The sequence below is a fragment of the Indicator indicator genome, chromosome 1 (genome assembly GCF_027791375.1).
Source record: "Indicator indicator isolate 239-I01 chromosome 1, UM_Iind_1.1, whole genome shotgun sequence".
NCBI classification, from domain to species: domain Eukaryota; kingdom Metazoa; phylum Chordata; class Aves; order Piciformes; family Indicatoridae; genus Indicator; species Indicator indicator.
The window spans coordinates 57,046,876-57,059,344 of NC_072010.1; the positions used below are offsets into that span (position 1 = coordinate 57,046,876).

Here is a 12,469-nt window from a genome sequence, read left to right on the forward strand (position 1 = left end):
TAAGACCACTGAAGGTCAAAGAGTTCTGCAGTCTAGGACCTTGCAGAAAATGCCCTTTCTGTATTTCTGTATGCTGAAGTTTAGGATTTTTTATTCAGATATCTTACGTGACCTCATGATTTGAAGTAAAAAGAAAGGGAAAGGACTGTGAAAGAGGCTATAGACTGTGTATAGCTTAAGTGTGAATTGTGGTAGAGGACAGTGTCGTCTGTCATTGTATTTAGGGAGCTCCAAATATTCATATGGTGCATCAGAGCATATAAAAAGTCACTGAAGAATGTACAGCCTAAATGAAAATGTAAATTCACAGTTGATGTTGAAAAGGACCTCTGATGCTCGCCTAGTCCAATCCCCCTGCTCAAGCTGGGTGAGCTGGAACAAATATACCTGATTGGCTTTTGAAAGTCTCCAAGGGTGGAGACTCCACAACTTCTCTAGAAAACTTGCTCTATGGTTAAATCATGCTTTCAGTAATAAATCAAGCAATCTTATATTTAAACGGAATTTATTGTGTTTATGTTTGTTTCCATTGCCTTTTGTCCTCTCACTGAGCACTGATGAGAAGAATCTGGCTTCATCTTTATTTCTCTGTCAGGTATTTACATACACTGATGAGATCTAACATCTTCTCTTCTCCAGGCTGTACAGTCACAGTTGTTTCAGCCTTTCTTCATATAAGAGCTGCTCCAGTTCCTTAAAAATCTTTGTGGCTCTTTATGGGACTGTTTTATAGTATGTCCGTGTCTGTCTTGTATTGAAGTGCTCAGACCTGGACATAGTACTCCATATGCGGCCTCACTAGTGCTGAGTAAAGGGTAAGGATCACCTCCCTCAGCCTGCTGGTGATCCTTTTGCTAATGCAGCCCAGGATGCTGTCAACTACCTTTCCTGTGAGGGTATGTTGCTGGCTCGTGTCAGCTTGGTGTCCATGAGGACCCTGAGGGCCTTTTCTGCCAAGACTTGGTGGCCACCAGCATGTACTGGTGCCTGGAGTTGTCACTCCCTAGGTGCAAGGCTTGGTATTTCTCTACTTTTAAATTAGTAAGGTTCCTCTGTGCCCATTTCTCTAGCCTTTTCAGGTCCCTCTGAGTGGCAGCACATCTATCTTGTCTGTCAACAAGTCCTCTGAGGTTTACACCGCTAGTGACTAGCTTCCAGCTGATCATAGCCCTTTGATCCTGGCAGTTGAGCCAATTTTCAGCCCTCCTCACTATTTCCCATTTAGCCTGTACCAAGTAAGTTTGTCTGTGAAATGGGAGACGGTGTTGGAAAATCTTTCTGAAAAGAGAAACAATGTTCATTGCTCTTCCCTCACTCACCAAGCCCATCTCATTGCAGAGGGCTGTCAGGCTGGTTAAAGCATGGTTTCTCCTCTGTAAATCCGTGTTGACTACTGCTCATCACCTTCTTCGCTTTCATGTGTTTGGAGATGGTTTTTGGGAGGATTTGCTTGATTCCTTTCCCAGGGACTGAGGGGAGGTTGACCAACCTATCATTCGTCAGACCTTATTTCCTGCCCATTTTAAAGATAAGAGTGTCATTTCCTTTCTTGCATTCTTTGGGAATTTAACCCTGGTGGCAGGGACCTTTCAAAGATAATTGAGTGTGGCTTGAAGTGGCATTGGCCAGCTCCCTCTACACCCATCAGTGCATGCTGTCAGGTCCTATGAGTTTGTATGCATCTGTTTTGTTTAGATGCTTCTTGGTGTGATCCTCCTCCTCTAAGGATATATCTTCGCCTCAGACTTTCTCACTAGTCTCCCAGTGGCTGAAGGCCAGTAAAGACTGATGTGGAGAAGGTGTTCAGTACCTCAGCCATCTCTGTGTCCTGTATCACCACATCATCCGCCCTATACAACAGCAGGGCCGCATTTTCCCTAGTCTCCCTTTTGCTGCTGATACACGTGGACAAGCCCTTCTTGTCATCCTTCACATCCCTTGCCTGATTCAGCTCCAAGTGGTCTTTGGCTCTCCTAGCCCATCCCTGCATGCTCAGGCTGTGGTGTCCTCATTCCTCGTGTCCTCATTCAGGGCCATCCATGCCTTCTTCCATTTCTTGTGTATTTCCCTTTTTGCATTTGATTTTAGTCAGGAGATCCATGCACATCTGTGCAGGCCTCTGCTCTTGTTATTATTCCAGGAGATATTATAGTGTACCAATATGACATACAGCAGACACTGTGCCTCAGTATGATCATTTTTATTACTATCTTTATTTCCTTTCCATAGCCTTTTCATCTCCAGTCTATAGCCATTGATTTTTTTTTTTTTGGTAGTTATATGAGATCAGATGTTGAGCAGGAGATAACCTGATGGAACAGAAAGAGGCAAAGGAGATTTTGGTATCAGGACAAAAGAGAGAAAAATGGACAGTCAGTCTGAAGGCCTGAAAAGAGGGAGAGACTGCATGGAAAAAAGGCTGATGATTAAGTAGGTATAGAACCAGGTCACATTAAAGCCTTCAGGTTGGGAAAACTGTGAGACTGAACTTGATGTGGAAGCTGAGGGGAAAACCAGCAAAAAGCCTCAAAACAGAGAGTTGATGTTATGAAGTGCATGGAGAAATAGAGGAAGGCAATCATAAACACAGAGATAATAAGTTAACAAGTGAGATCAGATAAGATCTGCATTTGGATAATAAAGGTAATTACCTGAAGTGCTTTGCTCTTAGTTTTGTTGATTTGAGTTTGTGGACTTCATCATGACATAGCACTGAATTCAGTTGTAATGCTTCACCTCCTTGTAGTCTTCCATCCATAGTGGATGCAGAGTGAATCTGAGGCTGTGCCCTGTGCAGACAGGGTGATGTCCTCCATGAGGGTGCTGCGCTTCAGCAGCACAGCACCTTGCTGAGTTACAAGAAGGCTCTCTAGATCTTCACTTTGCACCAGGTGGTTCTTGTTATGTCTGAGTCTTGGACCCAGACAGTCCTACATCCTGTAGATCAGGGTATGTAATCCAGAAATGTGCTGAAGGACAGGTGAGGAGGGTGTCGGGAAGCTTCATACCATGTAGGTGCAACAGAGCCAGGGCCAAGGAATAGGCAAAGTGAGAGCTATTCTGCAAAATATCCTGTTGGCAACTAGCTAGTCTTTCGACCATAAGCATTTTTACACATTTTGTGCCTTGCCCCTTTTTTTTTCCCCCACTTTTGTTCCCTATTTCCACATACTGATGTCAAGATAGACATATTCTGCATTTCTTAAAAAGAGCTAAATATCAGCCTGTGTTTAAATAACAAAAGTAAGAATTATGATTTCCAACGAAATCTTCCTTTCCTTTCTAAAGATTTGTAAGAATTACTTACACCATGTAATATTACACAAATATTTTATGAGAAGATATTTTAGAGAATGCAATCATATCAGCTGTAAATTTGATCTTCTTACAGAATTGTACACAAATGTATGTGCCTATGTACTACACCTAAATACTTTATTTAAAAAATAATCATAATGCTGTACTAGTATCATAATACATAATTTAATGTCTGTTTATGAACTGGGAGCAGTGTTCTTACTCCCTGCTCATGAAAATACTACTGAAGGTTATAGCAAAATTTAGAAAATATGTTTTAAATTCTAAAAGATTTTTTTTTTCCCTCTCAATGTAATGTGGTAAGTTACAAGGAAAAAAAAAGTTCTGCCAAAATGAGCCACCTGTAGGGGAAAAAAAGAAGAAAGAAAGGAATTAATGATAAGTTAGTATAACTAGACATGTTACTTATTCTGCTTTGTATTGGAAAAGGAGAACTACTCTCATTTTCTATTGAATGGCACACTTATAATTAAAAGGCCCTCACCTTGCAAGCACTGATATTAATAGTGTTTGTAATGCATTACAGCTTTCACTAGTGCTTTATATTTGAAAAATTAGCCTTCCAAATTGATTTTTCTGCTTCAGAATGTGACATGACTAACTTATCAGGAATTCTTATAGGCATATCCTTAAAACTTTCTGCATCTCTATGAAGTGTTTATACGATGCTTAATAGTGTCTGCAAGCTGCTGTTTTACTCAACTTTCCTGAATTTCAAACATCTATATTTTACTCTCTTATATGCTTTTAACTAAGGTATAGTAGATGCATTTTTGCTTCGGTACTAATTTGAAATGTAATATTCATTTCTTTAGAAGACATTTTTGTTGTTGTGCATGCCTAGTGTTTTGTATGTTGTATATTGCATTCAGAATATTTTTTTCCTTCTCACCTATCCACAAATGCAATGCCGTTCCCATGATGCACCTCTGCTTGCTGTTTACCTGTATGTTAATTCGCTTGAATCCCATTGGCCCACTGCCATCATGTGCTCGCTGCCTGTTATTAAAAGACTCAGTCGACTGCCAAAGCAATGAAGCGACCTCTCGAAGCAACTGTAGACCTGGTACTTTGACCTTTCACCTTTTGCTTTGCATGTAGCTTTTTTATTATTATTTTGTTTTGTTTTGTTTTCAGAGAAAGCAACTAATGAAATTTGTATCGCTTTACTTTTGAACATCAACCGGAAATGATTTCACATACTCGTTGATTTACCAGAAACTCTATTTATCCATCTCATTCTCATACGTAATAAACGCAGATGATTTAGTTTGGTTCCTAACATGGTTTCATTTTTTTAAATATCCTCTCATGAAAAGTCGAATTGAGATAAAACTGCTTCTGTAATTGAAAACGCTTAACGTAATCCATTAATCTGTGTAGTAATAGGCAACGGTATTTAAATTTTTAGAAAAAGAAAATACTTGGCAATGAAACACAAGTGGTTTTTTCTCCCTGTTAATATTTGAAAACCTGTTTAAAGGAAATGCCATTTTCGTTGCTTTAAAGGCCTTTCTTTTCAGTAGTTGTGCTGCTACAGTTTTAGGTTAATAGTACCATGCTTTTGCTACCAATAACAAAATTTCACTCATTTTACATTGCTGTGCTTTGAGTTAATATGCATGGCGAGGCATCTTTAGCTGCTTTAAAAAAATAAGAATTTTTTTTGTATTTATGTATGTGTTACAGACAAAGTCTTAAAAATGGCACCCTTTTAACTAACTTTCTTATTTACAGGCCTTTCCTCCTGGTGTTCTTCACCCTTTACCAAAGAGACAAGCACTTGAAAAAAGCAATGGTGCCAGTGCCGTTTTCAATCCCAGTGTCTTGCACTATCAACAGGCTCTTGCCAATGCTCAGTTGCAGCAACATGCAGCCTTTATCCCAACAGGTATGTTGTACTCACATTGAACCGATTTTGTGTTCATTAGGCAGCCTCCACGTTAGGCAGCTGCACTTAACAAAAGGTCTCATTATGCTCCCTGCCCTACTTGAGGTGAAGTCTGCACAGATATTTATGTTATTTTCCTTCCTTCTGCATAGCACGAGAACTGAAGCAGAAGTATTTCAATGTGCCACTAGGCTGCTTTTCACGTTCATAACCTTGTTGATCATTGTCCGCAGTCTGACCCATTTTTTACCTGCTTTAAATTGGCTGTATTTTGACTTTTATCTGCCAATGCTCTCTGAGGAGATGAGAAGGCAAAGTTCCACTAGCAGAAATGCTGGGAAAAGCATCATGCTTGTGAGGTGCCGCAGAAAGTGTGCTGTGACCGAGGGACATCCTCCTGCTCCCTCGGGTGCTGTTTTGCAGCTGCAGGGCTTACCCCACCTGCACATGAGCAGAGCAAGAAAAGGGGAGCACCAGACATAACCTTCCACTGGGTACCTGCATGGAAGCCCTGGCCAAACACATTGCTTCCTGCAGCCGCACTGAAGGGTTTTAAGGCATCAGGTGTGTTTTTGTGGTTGCCACCTTGGAATGCCACCAGAACTTTTCCTAGCACTTGTGGCTAGTAGCTGGCTGGGCTTATAATTCTTCATTGGAGATCTGAATATGAGTGACCATAATTTGCATTTCAGTGCTCAGAACTCTGTAACTATCAGAGCATTCAGAGATGGCTTGAACCTGCACTGTGCCTGGTGGCAGGGCTTCTCTTTTAACAATGAGAGAAAGAATGTGTTAAGTGCTTGTGTAAACAATAACAACGTAAACCTCTAAATTGTGTCAGTCAGTCCCACTCCAGACTTCCCAAAGGTAAACATCCTGCCTAGTGAATGCTGCAATTTCATTTGTAATTATCAAATTACATATTTTAGTACCAGAATGTTATCAAGTGTGAACTTCCAGAATAATTTAAAACTCCGTGTTTGCAAATGCGCTTGACATTTCAGCAATGCTTTTTTAGTTTATAGAAATAATGTCGGTTAAACAAGGAATGAAACTCAGCACATAATGATTTCCCAATCTATCAGCATTCCCATATGTGTGTAAGGATAAAAACAAACACAGATGGCTTTGACTTCGTGGAATTTTGCTATAAGGCCTGAGTAACAACCTTGGAGCCTGCCCCTGTATTTATAATAGTAAGTTATAGCTTGCTGTATTTTTAGCGCATTGGTGCACCAGAATATCTGTTGCAGAAAGACACTGATATTTATGGGAGTGCTCAGAAAAAAAAAATAAAATAAATTGCAAATCTGCTTGTTTGGACATGAATGGAAGACTGCCCTGTGTTTACAAACATACAGAAGTTTCCACAAACTCATTTTACATTGTAGCCCTGCGATTTTGCAGTATGACATGCATTATTCCTTTTCTTTAGCACTCCCTTTCAGGGCCTGTTGCTATTATTTGCAATTGCCGAGGATTTAAAATTAACTGTGGAAAATGCAGTAGTTTAAACCTTTTTCAGCAAAATAGCATTTGGATATTTTCCAGACTTTTGGAGTGCTCATGCTTCCTTAAGTAACTCATTCTTTGTGTTTTCGTTGTCCATCCCCCTTTCCAGCTAATGGTTATAATTACAGTTTCATCTTAAGATTTTCAGAGGACAGGGATGGGTAGATCTTGATACCAAAACTTAAGGGCCAGATTGTTGGCAAGCCTCAAAACAAGTGCATGGAAGAGGGAAAAACAGAGAGATAGTATAGCAGATGGAGCCCAAGCCCAAAGTAGAAAACTAAAAGTGTTGCTTTTTGCAAACATCAGCGCCTCGGAAGGGTGTTAGGGAGAGGAGTGGTGTGTGGGAGGAAGTTAGGAGAGGGGAACCCTCTCTATATGAGTGGGTGTCATAAGCTTTTAATTAAAGATGATATGCCTGATATTCCTCCATTTCGTAGGAAGGTTGGATTTGGTGTGTATAAGGACTGTCATGCCACCCGGGTCTAAGGATCAATGCATGACGTTATCTGTTGGATTTTAAATTATTATGTGATGTTTTCTGAACTGGTGTAATTTTCAAATGTGTTCCTTGTGTGTGTGTGTTAAGTTAAAATTTAAGACGTTTTGCTGCTGGAATATATATAAAACGTAATTGTTTTATATAACTTCTCTGCTTTCTTAACCACTTGCTCCCCCAATAAAAAGTGTGGGGCTTGACGTAGCATGGCTTAGCTCCAAAGTTCTGCACTTTGTTTGTTTACATCAGTTTGATTGCTTTGTCACCTTCTCCTCACTGTTTGATGAATGATCTTGAAAACAGCAGGTCTTTTCTCTCTTCCCATTGCTGTTCGTTACTGTTTCTATAGCCTCTAAGAGGAGGAACTTTGTGTATTCTCTGGGGAATATTCTTGGGTAAGGTCATTCATAGTTACACTGCTACTGTGAAGGTCTGAGAAGGGGACAATTAAGCAGGAATACAGGAAGCATATTTGATTTTATATCAAATATGTGTATACCTGGGACTAGTCTCCTTACCTGCTGGCCTTCACCAGCTTGCAATATGCACTGTCCTGAAAATACACTGTTCTTTGGTTTCTTTTTTCTTTTTTCATTTGGTCTTCCCAGAAAGGTTAAAGGTGAACTAGGCACCAAAACTAAACTGTGTGGCAGGCGAGCAGTCCTTCCAGAGCATCTTTGAGATGTGCTGGGAATAGTTTGCTGGGAAGTTACACAGTTTGAGGTGTTTAGCTCAGGGAATTGTCACAGTAGTGTTTTCTTCGTCCAGAAGCATCTCTGTGCCTCCAGTGTTGCATTAAGGATGAGTACCTTACCATCAAATGTGAATTTGGCAAAGCCCCTGCAGAACAATATCAGCTAATTCCATTTTATTTTTTTTCTCTACTGCACATCAGAAGTTGGCGAATGCCTACACATGCAACATTGAACTGTCTGAATTATCCATTGAGTTATAAAATTCCCAAATAACGTGATATTTAACCAAAGGTCTTTGCTGTAAACAAAAAACTTTTGCTGCAAAAGTACTAATTGAAAGGATAAAAGTGCTAAGTAAAAAAGTTTATGAAGTACCTTGTAGGTACACAGAAAAATGCCAGGAGTTTAGTGAGAACATAATTACCTTTTCTGTGTTAAAGCAAAACTATGAATGACTTTACAGTTTCATTTAACTAACTTACTTCTCTGTGGTTATGCTTGAATCTCACTTTGAATGTTAACTCTAAACAGCTAACCTGTTTCTTCCCTTTATCCACTTTTTTCACCTATCATTGCATGACATGCAGGGTCAGTTTTGTGCATGACACCCGCTACCAGTATTGGTAGGTTCCAAATCTCTTTACTGATCTCTTTTTGTACTGTATATGATGTATATTCACTTGTTTCAAAAGTCCTGGGCAGGATCTAGACAGTGACTAGAATTAAAGATTCGCTTGTCCTTCTGGTTGAGTTTGCAGAGTGTTTAGGTTCGTATATGGAAGTTTAGATGCGTATCACCTGCTATAACAACTACACTGCAAAAGCATAATACCATGAATTCCACTCTGCTTTTCAGTTTTCAAAGTTTTATTTCTATTTATATTTTATATTGTCTAGTACTATAAAACATGAAATACTGGAAAAAAGCCAGCAAATTTCATCAGTGTTTTAAAGTTTCATAGTGGTGTGCCTATTCTCCTTTTTGCTGTGTGTTAGAAAGTTTTATCGGCGTTTCCCAGAAATGCCTACTTTGATCCATGGAGGTTCTGTTGAAACCTGTGATCTGAGCCTTGCCTTTAAATGTGTTTGCAGCTTGGAATGAACACTTTGGGCATGCAGAATGGAAGTCCAATACAACAGCCTCTAAGACAGAAAAGTAATCTTCCTTCTATTCTGTAGCCCTATCCTAGTGATTTTTTAAAATTATTTTTTCCCACAATTTTTATTTGTCGGACTACTCAGATGAACAGTTAAAATGTCAAACATTTTTAAAACATTGAGTTAAAAATCCTCTCATGAAGATGCTGGTTAGAATTCATTCTCAAAATGAGCAAAAGCAGTGACTTCCATAAAATCAACCTTGCTTTTTCTGGATCACACAAAGTGGTATTTAAATCAGAAAAATTATTATAATCATCCTCCTGATTTTTGCTTCAAAACAGATGGTAATGTAACTCTGATAAAATATAACAGTTGTGCAGTGCTAGTAGAAAAAAAATGCACAAATTGGATTATAAAGGAAGACAGGCAATATCTGGCTTACTTCAGAATGAAGATACATGAAAATAGCGTTTTAATTGTCTTTAAAAATGAGACAAACATTTTTTATTTCCCTTCCCAGTGCAAACCACTGTATTTTTTTTTTATTATTATTCCCCCCCCCCCAATGCTTTATATCAATACTAGGGGAAAGGAAACTGCCCTTGTAACAATTCTCAGTTACCAGGCTATTTTTCGAGAGTCTTGGTTTGCACAAGTAGTAAGCCTTCTTAGCGATTACACCCATGTTTTCAATGGTCCTTGCTCTTTTTTCTGGGAATCGCCGATTGTGTTGACAGCCTTCCTTTAATTGTACTTGTAATAAGCTATTTTCCCTTTTTTTTTTTTTTTTTTTTTTTTTTTTTTTATTTCTCCGCCACGCTTTCTCGCTTTGCACTGTGATTGCATGCCATCTGCCGGTTTAACCCATGACGATGGCTTGCCGCTCTTGATATTCACCATGCCAAAAATACCACTTCTCTTACCATAATGCTGCACCCTCCTGTTCATTGCTTCCATGGTTCCCCTCCTGAAAGTACCCATGATGCACAACGCTACGGCCGCCACTGTCTCTGCAGCAACAACTCCTGCAACAAGTGTTCCCTTCGCCGCAACAGCCACAGCAAATCAGGTTTGCTCCTTTTAAAGCTTTCTTTCACAAGATCCTGAACTCTAAATGAGTGCTGAGATTTTTATTTTAATTTTTCTTTTATTTTTAAACAAAAAAAATTCTCCCAGAGAATTTTTTTTCTTCTGTGTTTACCCCATCAAATTTTACTTTTATTTCTAAGTCGTTTATAGCAAGTGTTTGTGGGACAGGTTGCACTTATTTAGAGTTAACATTTGTTGCAAATAATGATGTAGCTGTGTTTTGTGTTGCGATGTTTGTACCTAATTAATGTGTAATTAACTCAGCTGGAGTTAGAATCACCATAGTACTGGACTACTTACCAAAGTCTATTATTAACTCCTAAGTTGAAAAGAAAGATCATCACAGGTTTCAAATGTTTAGGTGTGTGCACATAGCCTTTTCCATGTGGTGTGTGGAAGTGACTAATTTGTAAGCATGGAAGCTGTCCAAAATCATATGTGGGACAAGGCAGTTGGGAAAAAACCAAACAAATAAAAACCCCAAACAAACACAAAACAAAAGAAAAAGAAAAGAGAAATAAACGGAGTGTTTTCTGTAAATGCTAGTGATCAAAACAGGACTCAAGATATTTATGACTATGCCTGCTTTATATTTGAACGTGTGTCTTTAACATGGGAATTTCATTTCACTAAGGAAGGACATTGTCACAAAGTACCCCTAGGGTTATTGGCAGAGACAGGCTAGGAGAGATGATACTTTCTCCTTCTATGGTTTGTTATGTTACTAGAAGTTTTAATGTTGGTAGAGTTTCCCCTTCCTCCTGTAGGACCTTATTCCCAGGGAAGACATACCTGTTGCAGCTCAGTGTGTAGCTTTGAGTCCTCCATTATGGCTGTAGAGCTTGCCACCCTCGCACCTGGCATTTGCCAGGAAAGATGTTTGCACAGCACTTCGGTCACTCTGGCTTTTCTGTTGGCTTTGGGACCACACTTGGGCTGTTCCACCTAAGAGCCATTTTCCCTCATGTTTTGAGAGGTCAGGCTAAGAAGGAAGCAAGCAGATTCGCTCACCAAGAGAAAGCAAAGGGCTATGTCCTCATCGCCTTTCCTTGTGTTGTTTTTGGCTGGACTGACAAGCTATTGCAGACCTACTACAAATGGTGTGCTCATTGTTTCGTTCCCCTTCACCTGCCAAGGAATTACAAAGAAATCAGTGAAAATCTTTTGCTTAATAATGTTATACCAGCAGATATTTTTTTTCTCTGTCTGTCCCCAGACTATTTAAGTATCCTATGGAAAAACAGAAGTTGCTGCAAGAGCTTATTTATAATAATTCAGGAAAGATATACTACCTCTGAAATACATCCTGCTTTCTTAAAGAAACACAAAGCAGTCAGCTTTGTGTGTTGGCTTTGTTGGGTTTTTTAAAGGCTTATTTACCAGCATTGTGGTATTTGTGCTTCTAGCATTTTCATCAGAAGAGGGCTGTCGTTTTGTGCATTCTTTTCCAAGAGCTAGCTTGTTTTAATGAAAAACATGCTTGAGACAAGCAAGAAAGTGTGGCAGAGAAACAGTGCATTTCACTGTCCTTCCCAGAACTGCATCTACTGCTGACAACTATTTTGTGGCATCCAGTGTAGTTTTGTGATCCCAAAGTGATAACAGAGGGACTTGAAGATGCCAAGGGACTATCAGAAAATGGGACAGTTTGGGGGAGAGGATCAGCTGGGGACCCTGTCCTGCATAGGGAATGCAGCTGGGGCAGCTCCACCACCCCCACTCCTGAGTGCCAGAGGGGCTGACTGTGTCTGCAGCAGCATAAATAGACGTACACCTACAAAAGGACCAGTAAGCGGTCTGGTTATTTTGGGGTTATATTTTAGTTAATGGGAATACTTTTACACAAGTAATTAGTGCCACTGGGGAGACATAGGTGTGCCTTAATGCACTTTTTCATCTCACAGCATAACAGGCAGAGCCCCTCCTTTCCTGGTGTGGATTTTGTTTGCATTGGAGCATTAGAGCATTTTAAATTTAATGAGAGTTATAAAAAGTGCCTCTCTGTGTTTATTTAGTTGCATATATATGTGTGTATGTGTGTGTGTGTATACATATAACTCCATGCTTAAATTAAAGGATAGTTTAACACAGAGATGAATTTCAACTTGTTTGACTTCAGCCATTTGAAAGTTCAACATCTAGTTTGTCTGATTTTATAGAAGGAGCATAGGTATGTAACCAAAGTTCTGCACCACTGCACATGGAGGAGATGGGTTCCAAACCCAGCAGCTTTTCTCATTAGCTTCTGTAGCATGTGCCATCGCTGTCTTTTTGTTCTCACTCCTATCTTTGAGTTATGGCAAATCTTAAAAGCTACTGTAAAAAGTTGTGTATTTGAAAGGAAAAGGGAAAGGTAGTGGTACT

The 12,469-nt window shown here is 39.5% G+C and overlaps 1 protein-coding gene across 10 annotated transcripts in view; it reads left to right on the forward strand.

Annotated features, from left to right (window-relative positions):
* MBNL2 (muscleblind like splicing regulator 2) overlaps window positions 1–12,469 on the forward strand; it is a 78,386-nt gene that overhangs the window by 50,859 nt on the left and 15,058 nt on the right. For 4 of the 10 annotated variants that reach the window (XM_054380807.1, XM_054380851.1, XM_054380824.1 and 1 more), the window contains one exon: window positions 5,056–5,209. In XM_054380807.1, the coding sequence (XP_054236782.1) occupies window positions 5,056–5,209 (154 nt within the window). Of the gene's footprint in view, window positions 1–4,330; window positions 4,385–5,055; window positions 5,210–8,502; window positions 8,539–9,990; window positions 10,086–12,469 lie in introns of all 10 variants that reach the window. The other 6 variants (XM_054380788.1, XM_054380843.1, XM_054380777.1 and 3 more) reach the window with 4 other exon arrangements.